The sequence below is a fragment of the Oculina patagonica genome, chromosome 13, assembly GCF_052425735.1.
Source record: "Oculina patagonica isolate OP01 chromosome 13, crgOcupat, whole genome shotgun sequence".
NCBI classification, from domain to species: domain Eukaryota; kingdom Metazoa; phylum Cnidaria; class Anthozoa; order Scleractinia; family Oculinidae; genus Oculina; species Oculina patagonica.
This window is the reverse complement of record NC_135770.1, coordinates 38,158,783-38,176,764: the sequence shown is the minus strand read 5'-3', so window position 1 is coordinate 38,176,764 and position 17,982 is coordinate 38,158,783. Positions and strand designations below refer to the sequence as shown.

Here is a 17,982-nt window from a genome sequence, read left to right as displayed (position 1 = left end):
ATTGAGGAATGGTGCAACCAAGTTCCTGTAGTTGGGTTTAACTCGGGCAGTTACGATCTGAATTTGATCAAAAATTACTTTGTAGGCCGCCTTGCCGACACAACTGGCAAAGTCAGAGTGGCGAAAAACTGTAACAAAATCATGTTTTTGCTTACTCCGAGCTTCCGTTTTCTTGACATTATTAACTACCTTGGGCCGGGAACAAGCTATGAAAAGTGGGTAAAGGCCTATGGGAGCGAGGCCAAAAAATCGTGGTTTCCTTATGAATGGTTTGACACTCCTGAAAAGCTTGATTATCCAGGTTTGCCAGATTATTTTATTTGTCACCAACCGGGCTCGGCTTGCCAGCCTTGGTATTCAAAGTTGAAAAACTCTTTTGTGCTAAAACTTTCAGAATGGAAAGCTTGTAAAAAACTGTTTCGAGAAAAGGGCATGCGCACCTTCGCAGACTGGCTGCGTTATTACAACAATCTCGATGTGACCCCCGGCCTGGAAGCTCTTGAAAAGATGAAAGCTTTTTACACTGAAAAGAGGATCGACATTTTCAAAGACGCGGTTAGTATTCCCGGAGTAAGCTTACATTATCTGCTCAGAGGATCTGTTGAAAGAGGGGCTGAACTTTACTCGCCCGGCAGAGAAGCGTACGAAATGCTAAAAGAGGCTGTTGTTGGCGGGCCAAGCATAGTATTTACGAGGCGCCACGAGGTTGGTGTTACAAAAATCAGAGATCACCAATACTCTGATCCGCATCTTTGCAAAAACATCGTTGGCTACGATGCGAATGCCCTTTATCTGTCAACAATGTTGCAAGACATGCCCTGCGGAAAGGAAGAAGTCCGCCACTTCACAGGAGAGTTTGCACAAACTTGCAGGCGAAGGTGCTGACAAAAAATTTGAAAGGAGAATATGCAGCTGATGTGGCCAAATGGTTTGGATTTGCAGAAGTAGACATAGAAATTCCAAAAGAGCTGTGGGAAAAGTTTGAAGAGATGCCGCCATTTTTTCACAATAAAGAGGTCCCGGAAGGGCTTGTCCCACAACATATGTATGAATACTTGAAAAGAACAAAAAGAAATCGTGGAAATGGTAAAAAGCTCGTTGGAGCCCTTTCTGCCAAAAAGATTCTTTTGTATGCTCCACTGCTGCGCTGGTATGTGGAACACGGGGCGGTGATTACTGCGGTTCACCGAACGATTGACTACCAACCGAAAAAAATCTTCACCTGGTTTGTGGAACAAGTGACAGAGGCGCGAAGAACAGGCGATGTTGAGAGGTGCAAGGCCTTGCTGGCGGACGTGTTTAAGCTGTTGGGAAACAGCGCTTACGGGAAGCTGATTGAGGCCCTTGAAAGACAAATGAACGTGATTTATACAAAAGACGAAAAAGTGGTTGACCGAGCCCTGCGAAGCGCGTATTTTAGCGACTTAGATGAAATTGGGGAAGCGTACGAGCTGGAAAGCCGCAAGCCAAGAATAACAATTAGCAGGCCTTTTCAAGTTGGGATCGCGGTTTACCAGTTGGCAAAGCTGCGCATTTTGGAATTTTACTATGACTTTTTGGATAAGTATGTTGACAGAAAGGACTTTGAGCTGATTCAGATGGACACGGACAGCTGCTACATGGCCATTTCTGCTTCGAAGCTTGAGGACATTGTAAAACCCGAGCTGAAAGAAGAATTCGAGGCCCAAAAAAAACAATGGCTGGCTTGGGACAAGTGGAGCGGCCGCACGCCCGGTCTCTTCAAGCTAGAGTGTGCGGGTAGCCGGATGATTGCTCTCTGCCCAAAGTGTTATTTTATTGAGGAACAAGATGGAGAAAAAAAGAAGTTCAGCACCAAGGGTATGTCAAAGGCGCAAAACGAAGTAACTTGGCAGCGTTTCAAGGCCGCTCTTGAAGGCAGTGTGGATAAAGCGAGTAACAGAGGCTTCCGTATGAAGGAAGGAAAAATGGTAACTTACGAGCAGGAAAAACTGGGTTTGAGCGCCTATTACGACAAACGTTGGGTGCTTGAAGATGGAATACATACCGAACCGATTGAATATCACGTTTAGCTGGCATTGACCGGAGGAAGGGCGGTATCAGAAGGGACAACGAGCAGCTCCTCGCGCACAAAGCCACGCTTAGGGCCGTCTTGCAAGTAATACAAAACAGGTTCGTTTGGTTTCATTACAGCTCTTTCAAGCGAAAAGACTTTTAAAGACCAGATCGGATCGGTGGCACGTTTTCCGCCACCTTCTAACTCACCCGGCTGGTACAAATATCTAATATTCACGGAGGAGGGGAGCTTTTTTTCGCTCTTACCAACAGGCCTCAAATAAGGCGTCGACGGCTTGGCGGCAACGGCTTTTAATTTAATGGCTTCTGAGGGTTTTTTGCCCGTCAGTCGTGTAACTTCGTTGTTTAGAGCGGCAATAACTTCGGGTAGCCTCTTGACCCACGCTGTCGACCGCTGACCAGATGGCAGGGTCAACTCGACACTGTACTGATAACCAAACAGGCGCTCTGCCAGTGTGCGGTTGAAACGTTCAACAATGGCCTGATCTCTGTGAATGTTAACACGCCCGCGCCGAATAGCTGTTTTGTGATTTTCCATTTCTTTGGTAACAGCGCCCATGAATTCGCGCCCGGGGTCAACTTGAAGCAACTGTGGCCATTTCAGTGCACTTCGCCTGTAAATTGTCTGAAAACCTTTTGCAACCTCAGTTGAATCTTTTGAGGTCAAAGGCTCGGCCTCTTTGAAACGGCTGGCAACGTCAACAACAGTCAACGCGTATTTGTAAACTTTTCGCCCTCGCGGCAATCTGTCATGAGGAAGAAAAAGAAGGTCCGCCTGGTGGACTGCGTTAGGAGAAGATACATCAAACTTTGGACGAGGAACGTATCGGGGTGCTGGAAGGTAGATTTGCCAAAAAGCTTGTTTTCCGAGCCACCTTTTTGCAGTATCTTCGGAAACCTTTGCGGCCTCGGCTAATTTTTTTATCGCGGCGATTCCTTTCCAGTATCCTTGCGGGCTGTAGTAACGTGACTCCAATTTATTATTTTTCATTTGAACTTAAAAGACTTAATATAACATGGAAGAAAAAAAATATTTTGGCGATGACAGCGAGGACACTTGTTTTCTTGCAGGCTTTGGTAACAATATGATTGCGTTTTATTATAACTTTGTTGAATCTTTAAGACTCAAGCACCTGAAAGACAAAAAAAAATTTGGCAGTGACCCTTATGGTTACGGCGTTAAATTCATGAGAGCCGATGAAAACCACAAAAAAATTGAACCTGTAACCTGGATAGACACTTTGACAAAAAAAGATGTCCACGATTTCTTTTTGGGTTTCGTTGGGGAAAAGAAAACTTTTGAACCAATCATTTTTCAAGAACCTCACGGTTTTGAATATCTGGAAAAGACAGAAAAAAAATCGATTCCGCCGGCGGCGAACTTGTTTTATTTGAAAACAGTTTTGAAAAAAAACGGCATTTCTTGGCTGGATTTTGAGCCGACAAGGCTGCATTTTTTGGCAAATGTGTTGAAAGAATACAAAGGGCATGCGAAAAGCGTTAACTACGTCTGTTTTTTGTATTTTTATTTCAAAAAGCTTCCAGAGTCTTGGCCAAAAAAAGAAGAAATAATCGAAAAGCTGGGAAAAAAATTGACGAAAAAGAAAGAAACGAAAAAAGCCGCCGAGAAAAAATTTCAAGATTGGTGGGAGCGCGCGCCGTCAGTGTGATTTGAGTAACGCAGTTTTGTTTTTTTCGAAGAGAAGGCACTGTACTTTTTGACGATTTCTTGATATTCTTCGTCAGAAATTTGTCCGTCTTCAAGGGCCACAGAAGTAAGAGAGTTGATTGCCAACAGGGTTTCTTCCGCAAGTGAAAGTATTTTTTTGTGTTTTTTCGCTTTTTGCAAGAAAAACTTGACAGTGACGCCCAAAGAAGTTGACGCGAGAGAAAAAAGTGTCGCGGTTGCAATCAAAGGACCGCCAACGACAATGCCGACAGCGGAAAGCGAAGCTGCGAGACCTGAGCCGGTAAGAATTGTCGCGGCACCCCCCGTTAAAGCGCAAGCTGTCTGACAGCGAGTATGCCAGCGCTTGAATTTGGCGGAAGTCTTTTCGTAGTGAGTCTGCTGATTTTCCAAGGTGAGTTTCATTGCCTTTATTTCGGCTCGTCTGTATTGGGTAGCGGTGGCCATTATACTTGAGGGCAAAAATTTTTTTGATTTAATCGCAATAATGATTAACCCATTTTCCTGTTTTTTTGTCATAAACTGTGGCTGAGCAAGAAGGGTCTTGGTTTTCTGAAGGGTGAGTCCAAAACTTTTTGCTGAAAAACCCCGTTTTGGTGTTGAAAGCGCCCTTTGCTATGTCGCCTGACCAATATTTTTCAAGAAGCTTTTTATCACCACCGAGGAGTGCTGTAACAGCCATACCCACATCTTGCGCTTGCTGAAAACCAGGAATTTTTTCTCCGATTTTTTTGTTTACGGTTTCTCCGACCCCTAAGCCGACCTTCTGCTTTGCCGCGATTGTGTTTCTTGCTAAAGTGTGGCCCCACTGACGCTTGTTTTTGGGAATTGCATCAAGCGCCTTTACCATTTTTTTGTCTGCCGCATGTTTGCAGCCTTTCACGTTTTTTTTCCCTTCGCACACGGAATAATCAACGTCGTGTTGCATCGCGACTGCGTCTGTTGCTCCGGTTGGCTTCTGCATAATTTTCAATATCTTTCCGGTTTTCGGATCGTATTTAAGCTGCTTTTCAAGAGGATTGTAGGGACCGGTGTAGTTGTGCCCCGGCAGAGTCCAACCTTTTTTTGGTTTTGGTAGCTTGCCGATGGCTTTGTGGATGTCGACGCCTGCCCCCGTTTTGTTTGAAACGAATCTTGTCTTTGTGATGCCGCAACTTTGGCATTTCACTTTTAGCATGTTTCGGCCATTTTTTGTCATTTCGATTTTTTCGCTTCCCTCCACATTGGGAGTGAACCTCCTCTCTTTCACGCAATACACCTCCATCCTATACCTGTTCAAGAAATTTTTGGTTTTTGCTTGGCTTTCCAAGCGCCTTTGGGGGTCCAAAAACCTTTTACCGGGTCATAACGGACAACCTTGGTTAAGCCACAACTGATACATTTGGCTTCGAGTATTTTTTGCCCTTCGATGTTCATCGCGGTTTTTTTGGTGTAAGGCTCGTTGTAAGTGCAACGCCTTTCTTTCACGCAGTAAACTTTTTGAATTTCCATTCAATTGTTATCTCTTTTTTTGTTTAATTCATGTGCTTCGAAAATATTTGACATTGTCGCTCACTCCTTTGTATGCTTGCCCTGCAAGTTTCGCGGCTGCCGTTGCAAACGTGGGAGAGGGGCCAGACAAAAACATGCTTGCTCCCTCGGCGATTTTGTCAACCAAGCGTGGTTTGTACCTCGCTAAAGCGCCTCCTTGGCTCTGGCCCCCCCCAATTTTTTTTTAATTTTTTTTTTTTTTCCTTTTTTAAAAAAAATTTTTTAAAAAAAAATTTTTTTTTTTTATACCCCTTTTTTAATTTTTTTTTAAATTTTTAAAAAAATTTTTATCACAAATCCAAAAAACCAAAAATGTGGCTTTAAACCTACTTTGAAACCAAGAAACCACCCCTAACGTTTTAATAAATGTTTCACCCAAACCTTTTCCACTTTATTTTTCGAAAGGAACCTTGTCTTTGTGATGCCGCAACTTTGGCATTTGACTTTTAGCATGTTTCGGCCGTTTTTAGTGATCACCACTTTTTCACTACCGGGCACGTTGGGGGTAAACTTTCTTTCTTTAACGCAATACACCTCCATTCTATACCTGATGCAGAAAATACCTCTTGACCACAGCCTCGTTTTTCAACAAATCGTCAGAAAACATTTCAAGAATTTTCTTGAACGACCTTCCTTTGTTTCGTTCGTTTAAAAAAAGCAAACAGTAGTAGCCACAGCGTACGCTTTGTTCCCACTGAAGCTGGTTGTCGTTTCGCAAAAAGCTTTTTTTTCCCTTGAAAACAAGCTCATTTTCCCATTCCGCGGGAGGGGGCAAACCGAAAGAGTCAAAGTACTCATAGCTTTCTTTTTCGCTTTTTTGAAAGCAACAAACCCAATGGGTGCCGAGTCCCCCCAAGTCGTCCATGTTGATTATGCAGGGAGAGTGTTTTTTCGGCAAAAATTCGTTTCTTGAAAAAACGCCTTTTATCGGGATTTTCAGATAATCACACCAGGCTAACAGGGCAAAATCCGTTAAAGGAACGTCCTTAAAGTTCATTTTTTTCCCCCCAAGTTCCGATAAATGGCGGCGGCCGCCGCATCACATTTGCAGGCTGGACCCTCATACCCTTTCCATTTTTTGATTTTACCTGCATCCCTTTCCCCAAAACCGCGGTTTTGATGATTTTAACTGAGTTTTTAATTTGTGTTTTGCTCATTTTCAGATCAACCCCCCTTTTTTCGCTGACAGCTTTTTGAATTTTTTTGATTTGCCGCGTGGTCAAATGCAAAGAGTCACCATTTTTTCCTGCAATGTCATCGTAAGACAGTCTTAGCGTGATTGCTGTTTTATTTGAAAACGCCTTGGCGAGGCTGTTTTTTTGTCCCTCAGAAAGCGCAACCTTGTGTGGGTAGTAAGAAGACATCGTATATATATTTCACAAAAATTTAGACAACAACCAGTTCGTTACCCACCTGTCTCAAAACCATTTCGCCTTCATACATGATGCCAGCAAATATCGTGTAATCCGCATTAGCTGCTTGATTCAGCCTGTAGTGAAAAATCAGCTGCTTCGGATCGTTGGTCAAGTTCTCTTTGTTTTCTCGAAGGTCGAAGTAAAGAAAAGGGTAAAGCGTGCTAAAGTTGCTTGTTTGCAGCTGAACTCCTGTATTGTAATCATTCTTTCGGTAACGGTAATTCATCACGTCGTTGAGGATTCGCAGCTTGAAATTTTCGTCATACTCCAGCTCAGGATAAAACTGGGAAGTACCGTACTGCAGCCTGCAAGTAGCGAGATTTGCACCGCCACCAAGGGCAAAAGTGTCGAAAATGTACGGGTTCTGGTTAAGAGCGTTCACTCTTGCGGTCTGCTGAAAAAAGATAAAGACATGCTTTGCGTTTTTAATTCCAGGGCTTATTTGCCAAGTTCCGAAAGCAGTGCGTTGGCTGGTGCTGGGCTCCACCATTTCACTCATGTAAGTCCACGTTCTTGGTTTCAAAAAGTCTTCATTAGCAAGCTGTTGCCCTTCACTCGTAAACCGAAGCAATGGAACCCACAGCTCAAGGGTGTTTACAACAATTCGCCTGTTCGTGGCGACTTCCCCCCAAATCATTTCCGCGTCAGACTGAAGTTGTATTTCAAGCTCAAGCGGCATTGGGGGCAAAAGCTTGTCACTGAGCTCTTCAAAAAAAGAGTACCTGTTCAGAGGAATAATAGTGTTGACCGTTGCACCTGCGTGGGCTAACAACCCCCTTTGTCGAATTCCGAGGTTTGTTGCGTTAGCGTCTGCATCAGTATCGTTTACCGTATCAAGATACCAAAACTGGCTTTTTGCCGCGCTTCTGGCGTAGTCATCAGAAAAATCCAACAGGTTTTTAATAAATATCAGCTTGTGAACGTTGTCAACGTTGTAAAGAGGTTTTCCCGCAGATTTTACCACAAGTTTATTTATCAAAGAAAAAGATCCATTGATCGGTGCTGCTGCTGTGTTAGCTGCAACTGCCGTCCCATCTGCGGTTACTTCAAATGTGAAATCTGCACGGATGTAAGCGTTGTACCAGTCGAACCAGTTTTCTCTGTCCGTCACAGAAAATTTGTAGCCATTTTTCACCTGCAACTGGGTGTTTCCAGGTCTTACTATGGGCTTGTCTAGCCCAAATCTCATAAACTCAGTTTTTTCCAAAAACTTTCCGCTTCGAAACATCGCTTCAAAACCGGGCGTATATATTATCCACAAAAAAATTAATTTTTTGAAATGATTTGGTTCACCTCCATCTCTGCTTTTCTTTTCAAGATATTTTCAAGCTTTTGTCTCGACGTTTGGTTGAGTCCTTTCTCCATTGTTGCTTCTGTTCGGGTCAAAATATTGTCAAGCTTTTGTTTTGACGTTTGGTTGAGCCCTTTTTCCACGGTTGATTTTTTTTGGGGTTTTTTTTTTTTTTCAAAACTTGCTGAATTTTTTCCGCGCCACGCTCTGCAACCTTTTTGGTAGTTTCAACTGCTTTTTCAGCGGCTTTTTCCGCGGCTTTTTTGGCTGCCTCTTCCGCCTTTTTTTTTCCCGCTTTTTGCGAATCGTTTACCGATCGACATCAAAGTGTCTCTTACGATCCCCGTTCCTTTGTGCCGATATCTGTAGCGACCTCTGTCGTAAAAACGCGTCCACTCGCTTGGGTGGTTCATCCTATACTTTTCTCAAAAATCATTCTTCCTCTTCGATGAAAATACTCAAAGCGACAGGTTGTTCGTTCAAGAAAAGGTCGTTTCCTGCTCCATCACTGATTCTGATTCTTATTGAGTTAATCCGAGATTTGTTGACTGGTTGCCACATGAGACGTCGCGGCTCTTTCGAAAATGGGTAAGAGATTTCAAGTTTCGATGTTGACAACATGGCCAGCACATCGTCTCCAATATTGTCAACAGTTCTTGAAACAAGGTCGCAATGAATATAAATCCAGTCTACCCCTCTCGTCAAGTTTGGTACATGGCCCCCAATGTTATTCGTGTCGTTCAAGATTTTTTTGTCAAATCCGACAAGCTTTGAAAGTTCGCCTTCGCTTAAATCAAGCTCGTAATCGTTGTCAATCAAAATTGTAACCCTGTATGTCGTGGTGTAAAAATAAAGTTCAAAAATGTTTTTCGCATCTTCAGTTTTTCCTGTCAGTGTTTGAAAAGCGTCGTTCAGGTCTTTGTAATCATACATTCCATCAGGAAGGGTGGCAACAATCCAGTCTGAGTCACTTTTTTTCTTCCATTTGAATTTGTTATTGTCATATTTTTCTGAAACATTATACCAAGAATAGCTCATTGTTATAAGCTCGTTCATTGCCGTTTTGTAGGTTTTTGAAGGGTCCAAAACAATCGGCGGATTGAAGACGATTTCAAAGTCATGAGATTTATTTCTCGCATTACTCTTTATTGCAAGCTCGGAGTCAAGGAAAAGGTTAAGATGTTTCATCTTATATACTTATGAAAAATTTTTTTCGCTTCTTCTGTTGACAGTGCTTTTTGTTTCGTTAACATTTGCAGCAATAAAACTATTTGATTGCGCAACTTTTTCGAAGTGTTTCCTGCTTTAATCGAGCCGAGGCTTATATAAAGTCTGTCAACAAGAGCGTTTACATCAACAACACCACTCCCCTCTTGATCTGGTGGTTCTTTTTCGAAACCTAAAGAAGCTTTTGCTTTCTTCTTTTCTCCCCTTCTTTCTAAAATTTCGTCTCGCGCTTTTCTTATCTCTGGAATAGTGTAACCGTGAAATTTTGATTTCGGGCTTTTCACAACATAGTCGGGATTGTCTTTATTTTTCGTTAACATGCTGCTCAGTGTCTGCAAATCAGTTGATTCTGATCCCTGAATTCCTGGTTTTTGTGGTGTCCCCCATTTGGCGCGTTCAACCGACTGTGACAAGTCTTGTGGCGGTGTTGTGCCTTCAGCGCCTTCTGTTGCATCACCCTCCCATCATCACCTCCTTTTGCGCCATCATCATCATCATCCTCTTCTTCCGCAAGAGGTGGGGCTGGTGATGATGTTAATAATGGTGGTGATGATGTTGGCGTTTCGTCTTCAAAATCTTGGTCAGATTCCGCCATCGAATAGTCAGGCACTCCTGGTGTCGAAGGAGGGGTTACCGGTGGCGTTTCTTCATCTGGCGCAAAATCTTCACCAAAAGGGTAGTTAAAGTCAAAATCATCCATGTTATAGTCTGGTCCTTCAGCATCAGTTTTTTTTTGCGAGGGAAAGGCACGGTCAAGCCTTTGAGTCACAGGTTTAAATAGCTCCTCACCTGAAATCTGTCCAAATTTTTTTTCAATCGCGTTGTTTTTAATTGCGGCAAGTATTTTTGCATTTTGTTGCTCAACAGCTGCCTTTTTTTCCACAAGCGCCTGCCATTTTTTCATCGACATCTTTTCGAGTATATATATATAATCAACAAAAAAATGAAGATTCCGAACTACGACCCTGGGTTTTGTTCGCAAAGCGCTTTCAAACAGGGGCATACAAGCATGCCATCCGACACTTTTCGCATGCTTATTTGTGGCCCAAGCAACTCCGGAAAAACAAACATTCTTTTACACATGCTTTATGAGCTTTTAGTTTACGACAAGATTTATCTTTGTGCAAAAAACCTTCATCAAGAAAAGTATCAGTTTATTCTTGACGATTTCGAAAAAAGAGTCAATCCAAAAACTGGTTATGAAGTTATCGAAGCCACAGACACCGTCATTCCCCTTGAAGAACTCACAGAGGACAATCAAAAAATTGTTATATTTGACGACATGGTTTGTGAAAGCAATCAAAACGAAATCATCAATTACTTCATAAACGGAAGGCATCGACAATGCAGCGTTATTTATCTTTCTCAATGTTTTTTCAAAGTTCCAAAAAATATTCGTGACAACTGCAGCCATTTTTGTATTTTTTCCTTTCTTCCAAGAGAAAATAATCGTATTGCAGATGAACTTGGCATAGACAGAAATCAACTTGATCGGGCCACAAAAACAAAATTTTCTTTTTTGTATCACGACCGGCCAAAAAAAACTTCGAAAAAAAATTTTGACGAATATATATAAAATGACTACAAGTTATTGCGTCAAACAAAGAAAGCAAACACAATGCGTGCCCAACAGCGAACAAATTGTGCAAACCAAAAATAAACGCCGTATGCTGAAATGCATTTGTGCTGAATGCGGGGCAATGAAAACAAAATTCGTCAAAGCACAAGAAGGGGGTAATTTGTTTGATTTCTTGAAGCATTTCAACCCTAAAGAAACCTATGACGCTGTGAAAAAAAATAAAGTACCATGGGTGGTCGATTGGAAAAAAGGGTATGAATTGCTTACAGACGCATTTAACCGCCTGTCTGAAACTGCCAAACAAATGGTCGCAGGGTACAAACGTGAATACAAGGCTTATAAACAAAAAGGTGGAACCAAAAGCTTCAGTTCATGGGCATTGTCAAAGGGTTATGCTTCAAAACCAACATTTTAAAAATTCTCTTTCTTGGCATTATAACAAACCAAAAAAAACGTCAAAAAATTTTTTTTGACAAATATATATAATGGGTGCTTTCAACGGTGACACAGGTCATCCTTCAAACGGCTCAACAACCGGCCCTCCCGGCCCCCCTGGCCCAAGAGGTTCAATTGGCCCCGCCGGTCATAAAGGCGATACTGGCCCCCAAGGCCCTCAAGGTCCTACTGGTCCTGCTGGTCCTCAAGGCTCTCGTGGTCCTACAGGTCCCGCTGGCCCAAAAGGCGACACTGGTCCTCAAGGCCCCCAAGGCCCAACTGGTGCAAAAGGTGGTATTGGGGAAAAGGGCGACAAAGGTGATAGCGGTCCAACTGGCTCTACTGGTCCTGCCGGTCCACAAGGGCCCCAAGGTGCAACTGGCTCTGCGGGCCCCGTCGGCGCAACTGGACCTGCTGGCCCTGCTGGTCCGAAAGGTGAAACAGGCCCGACTGGTCCGGCTGGTGCCACAGGGCCCGCTGGGCATACTGGGCCTGCTGGAATAAAAGGACCGCAAGGAGATGCCGGACCAACTGGTCCTACTGGTCCACAAGGTCCCGCTGGCCTAAAAGGTGACCCTGGACAAATGGGTGTTGTCAATCAAAATTTAGTAATGAACGACCATTCAATCAAACAGCTTGCTAATCCTGTTGGTGACCAAGACGCTGTGAACTTTGTTTCAATGGAAAAGTATGTTTCAACTCACTCGATTTCTTCAGGAGGAAATGAAAATTTGTTTTCTCATTTGTTTTTTTCAGCATCTTCTTTCACAGGAGTTACAAATGTTAACTCATTAACAGTTGTTGACAATTTTAACTCCGGTGTTCACTTACTCAAAAAAAGCGCTTTTCGTTTTAATTTAGTAAAATCTGGAAACAGTTTCAATTCAAGACTTAAAATCGGCCTAACCGGGTTGCCCTCTGGTGATTACACTCTTTGCGTTGAGTTTTTCTTCCCAGAAAGTGATCTTAACTGGAGTTTAAGTGCTTCGTCACCTTTTGGAAGTAACACTGTCAATTATCATACAAAAAGATTCAACAATCACACGCCAAAATATACGAGAACAATCATTCACTCACAAAAAAATGCGTCAAACAGTGACGATAAACTTTTTATTGACATAACCAATCCTGGTTACTCGGGGTCACAAGCAAGTGAGCAAGCTTATTTGATTGCTTATGGTGTAAAGGGTTATCAAGCGGACGTGCCAAGCGATGTTTTTGAAAAACCTTTTATTATTTCTTCTGGAGACATGGTGCTTGAAACAAATCTTGATATGAATGGGTTTGAGTTAAAAAACTATTTTCCAAAAATATCAAATTTTGTCATAAACGGTTTTTATGATGGAACCGATGGTACAATTTCTCTTGGGGGTCGTTTTCACCCAAGTTCTGTTGTTTTTTATTCGGTTAAATTTAATTTTAATTTAAATTACTTTATTATGCCCGTTGACGGAAGAATTGAAGAATGGCAGTTTTTTATTTTAAGTAAAAAAGATGATAATGTTGTAAATGATGAAGTACAGGTGTTGATCAAGGTTCAAACAGAAAGGGGTGGAAGGGGGTCAGCCACAAGGAGTTCATCCGTTTCTAATTTCCAAAAACAGGACATTGTTTCATTAGAAGCATTAAAAGGAGACAAAATTTTGGTCGCAATTTCAAATAAAAACGGAGCAATAAATACAAAAACAGGTTTGTTAAATTTGATAATTTTTGGAAAATATTAAGACGTACAAAAAAAACAGTTTTAAAAGAGTCAATTTCCTGTCAAGAGGTTTGCGACAAGCTCTTTGTCAAAAGTTTTCAACTGTGCGATCGCCTCTTCTGACAATAAAATCACTGTTTGATTGTTTTCTTTAGCAATTTTATTATGTTGAAAAGTTTGTAAAGGGGGTCCAATAAACCTTTTAACTTTTTTTTTCCCACTTGTTATCAAAACTCCTTTTCTTCCTCGGCCCATCTTTGTGTATATTCCAATGTCTGCAAATGTTCAATTGACATGAAGCCGCTCGCGGCATGCAAATTTGTGCGTGGGTGTCGGGGTTTACCCGAATGATATTTTTAGACGTTAGTAAGTTGTTTTCATTCCTGTGTGCTTAAAATCTGAGTTCTAAGCACTCTGGAATGAAAAATCTATTGTTTTACACGTGCACAACTATTGTTCTTTTGATTTAATGCACGTGATATCAATTATGACCCCTTGCCGTCTAATTCAGTGTGGTATTTGTCGAATTACGTTGAGAGTGAGACGTGACAGTCACGGGCTTGTTTGAACATGTCAAGGGCTTGCCTGAACATGGTATGCAAATTTTGTTTTTTTCCGCGTGGGTAAACAAAGTCGGGGAATTTACCGTAACTCATTAACACTTGCCAAAAAACGAACTCCGGCTGCGATAAAAGCGTCTAATTCAAGGTGGTATTTGTGGACTCCACTCTATACTACTGGCTGATTGTGTGTGCTGCGGCTTTTTTCGTGAACAAATCGATAACAATTACATCGCCGCTTACGGTCAGAAAATTCGCGCTGATTTCAGGAACAAATTTAGCATATCCACTTTAAAACAAATGTTATAAACTCGGAATACCGCACACTACTTATCATGAGGATGCAAAATATAAATTACATGTAAACAATTTACGTACCTGGAAATCTTGCACGTAGTCATTTTATAATTAGTGTAAAATGATCGGATCAGAGAAAACAGTTCCCGCGCTTCGGTCATTTACCGCATTTACCCTCTCGTTATGTCTTGGCGTGCCACTTTTTCGATTTTTTCACCCTCAGGAACTTGTGAAGGGTGACCCATCCCTTAGTTTTTTGTATGTGTCGCTACAGCCAGCATCCAGGCGGCGAACCATAATATTCTGGGCCTCATTAGATATTACTTTTGCACCGAAGATCTGGGTCATTGCAAAACCAGCTTTGACTAATGCTACGTCATAGCCTACGTCATTCAAGATGGCGGCCGTCGGTGTTCGAAAGCGGTGATTTTGAACGATTTCAAAGCCCTCTTGCTAAAATTCAAGGCGGCGCTTCACCAAACGACAACTATTTTTGAAGTCCTGAATACATGGGCTTTCAGTTAAGGTAAAATTTTTCTAGACCCTTGTTTCCCTTTAAATAATGACAATAAATTAGGGGTAAGTAAGAACTCTAAAGAACGTTTCCTCGCTCAGAAAAAAATTAACTCTGTGAATATATGAAAACATTTTTCTTATTCACACATAGGGCTTTCCACAAGTTGCTCGAGATTTCCCAAAAAGTTGCCCGTAATTTCTCAAAAAGTTGCTCAAAAGTTGCTCCAAATATCTAAAAAAGTTGCTTCTGATAATAAAAGTTGCTCAAAAGTTGCTCCAAAAAATCCAAAACGCTGCTTCTAGTCAAGAGAATTTCTCTAAATATATGCTAATTTCCCTTTGAGGGTAAGATTTCTAAGCAGTTTTATGCAATTTTACAGCAAAAGAAGTATATAAATAACATCGTAAGGGGAACATTTGTTAAATAACAACGATTTCGTAAACTAAGAAAAATCGTGAAGTTGTCGATGACGTCATGTTTGCTGGCGAGTTTTGTAATGTTTTAACGCAGAATGAGCCGAAAGTTGAAACTTCTTCAGATGGTTCTTCGAAAATCTTCGGCAAACTTCGTAAATCTTCGGAAACGTTCGCATTGCCTTTGAACAACACTCGGATAATCTTCGGAGATCTTCGGTCTGGAAATTGCTCAAAATGCAACAAGTTGCTCGAGAGGAAAAAAGTTGCTCGAAGGGGAAAAAGTTGCTCGAAACATGAAAAGTTGCCAAAAAGTTGCCGAGCAACTTGTGGAAAGCCCTATTCACACACCGATTTTATCAGGCATTCGCGCGCCAGTGTATACATACATAGTTTATACATTACATACGCTTGTAGGCACTCACGGTAGGGAGACTGGGCTCTGTGACATCACCGCATGGATTTAATAAATGACGTAAGCACAATAAACCAATAAGGAGAAATGAACTGTTACCGTCGAGGAACAGTATTTTATTTCGGTTAATTTTGATCGTGACGTTTCGTGTCAATGACACGAAGTAGCTTGCAAAGCTTTGTAACCACCCGGACTGACTCGCGTGGCACGTCACGTGGCACTTATTTGTAAAACTTGGATGGACGTGTCTATGGTCATTAAAAAGTGTTCAAAACAAATCTGTTGTGGTTATGTGAGTTCAACAACATGAACAACAATTTACGATTGAGAAGGAAATTGGGAAAGGTAGAGTCGAACCATGGATACTTTTACAACTGGCGACTATACGATACACTTAACTTGCAGTTGTGTCCCGAGGGTTCCTGACTAACACACCTTTGTTCCTTTTAGCAGGAATTTTCCAAACGACAATTGATGACATGGATCATGCACTTCTCCACAGTCCTCGGTATCAACACGAGGTAAATGACGTCATGCAGTGTTTCAAGAAGTGCCAAGGTGACTCCCAGTGCCTCTCGTTCAACTTTCAACATGATTCAGCACTACCCACAAGAACGTGCGAGCTGAATACTGCTACAAAAGGGCAAGCCCCAATAAATTACATCACAAGGCCTGGTTACACGTATTACGAGAATGTGGAATTGAATTGAAAATTAATTAAAGGCGTTCTGTAAATTTTAACAGCCATGCAGCAATAAACTGATCTGGAAAAAGAGATCTCTCAGTTTTAGATTGTCATTAATATTGTTTAAGCTTTCAGTTTTAGATTGTCGTTAATATTGTATAAGCTTAAGTCAAGAAGAGATGCTAAGCGTTTGTATACCGTATTTTCTCGATTTAACGTCAGGCCTCGAATAAACGCTGGGTCAAAACTGCTAATTTTTAAATTTAATTGCGTTAAATTTTAACCTGCGTTTAATCCGCAAAAATTCAGACGAATTTAATTCAAATTAAATTCGTCGATTAGTCGACGTTAATTGCCGCCTGATTTAGACGTCGAATTTAATTCAACCGAATTTAATCTGATCTCTCACCCGAGACTTCAGCACTTCTGACCAGTGGCGGGGATAATTCCCGCAAAACTAACGGGAGATCGCGAAATTTTTCGGAGCACGCAGATTTAATCAAAACAACCTGGCGAGGTTTACGAAGGCATTATTGCTGGAGAAAATATCCAGAGAAAGACAGCGGAGAAGGCAGCTGCGACGTCGAATGTTGACACTGGTAGTGATGAAGAAAAGGTTTCATGCGCGAGTTGGTTTATCGCGATTTGTCTGTTGTTACAATTAGTCGAAGATGAAGATGTTCAGTGTCACCGGAGTTGTCGTTGAAGTATCAGAAATACATGATGGTGGGAATTGGTCTGGGCGACATATGATGAAGGAAGATTCAAGAAAGCGTTTCGAGTGTCAAGAAAAACATTCAACTTTATTTTAAAAAGCATTCGACCCGACATTGAGAAAAACACCGTGACAGAAACTCCCCCAGGGCACAAGGCAAACAGTAACCAACACTTTTGTTTGCCTCCCATCCCACCGTTTCTTCAGCAATCGAACATTCCAACCGAACACACAAACTTCTCCCACAAGCTATGCATGAATGTTTTGTGGTCCTGTTGCAATTTATGCAAGCGGACGGCATTTTTTCCCTCCACAACTGACCACATAGTTCAACAACGTGCGAAAAAACGCGAGAAGACGCCTGTGCGCATGCGACATGAACGAAACTTTCCACGAATCTACCACGGGCGCAATGGGGATACATTATGATAATGTATGCATTTAATTCGATGCGTCTGTTGTGCGACGTCTAAACTGAAGACGCGCTATCGATATTTTATCCGTCCTACCGAGACGAATACAACGTCTAGGACGAATTTAATTTACCAGACGAATCTGGTTCGATTTATACGTCGCACAATCGTCGAATTTAATTGCTAAATGGTCCTTGAATTATTTTCGTCCCAATTAAATTCGACGATTGTGGGACGCATAAACAGGGCCAAAGTTACTAACTGGTGGCTAAGAGATCGAGTTTCCGTGAGCGGCTACAAAAAGAGGAAACTAAAGAGTCAAATAATATAAAATTTACTGCTTGTAAGCATGAATACAGTAGTAATAAGGTTTGTTGCTAGCGTTGTTGTTGTTGTGATGTTATGGCAACATAATATCATATAACTCGAAATCATGTATTTTTCCTGATGGGTAAATACATACATACTCTGCAGTTAAAGGCCACGAGAAGTCACCAACAGATTCAACATAAAAAAGAAATTAACAGAACTTCTTAGCCCCAATTAATCTGATCAGGAAAAGCTTTATTTTGCAAATTTTCAATTTGGCGCGTTTTTCAATTTGCATTTACCTAACCAACAATAATTTATATAACTGATCTAGATAACTTAAATTTCACGGCAACACTCACTTGTGACTCACTTGATCTCTGTGTACATAGGTATTTTAAAACCTGATCTTTTGTTCTTGACTTTCAACCTTGATTCTTCTGATAACTTCTTGACAATACTTTATTTAGCATTACAGTGTTAGTATGAACTTAATCACAAAACGTACTTTTATTAGCTAAACTGGATACAAGTATTAAAACATGGACCGGTTTGTGCCCGTTGTTTTAATATGAAAGGATGCAATACAAGTTTATACAGTGCTAGTCCGGCACGAGGTAAACAACCAGTGACAAAGTTCCATGGCTAAAAATGATTATGCATAGCTAAAACACTGAAATCCTTTCTCTTTCCCTAGATTATTTCAATTGGTCCACCTCTTAGTATGAATGTGCAAG

At 41.5% G+C, this 17,982-nt stretch overlaps 1 protein-coding gene across 3 annotated transcripts in view; it reads left to right on the top strand.

Annotated features, from left to right (window-relative positions):
- Positions 1-15,875, top strand: part of LOC144635751 (uncharacterized) — a 37,287-nt gene extending 21,412 nt beyond the window's left edge. For 2 of the 3 annotated variants that reach the window (XM_078494835.1, XM_078494833.1), the window contains exon 3: positions 15,574-15,875. In XM_078494835.1, the coding sequence (XP_078350961.1) occupies positions 15,574-15,833 (260 nt within the window). In that variant the 3' untranslated portion in view covers positions 15,834-15,875. The remainder of the gene's footprint in view (positions 1-15,573) is intronic. The other variant, XM_078494834.1, reaches the window with a different exon arrangement.
- The last annotated feature ends 2,107 nt before the right edge of the window (positions 15,876-17,982 follow it).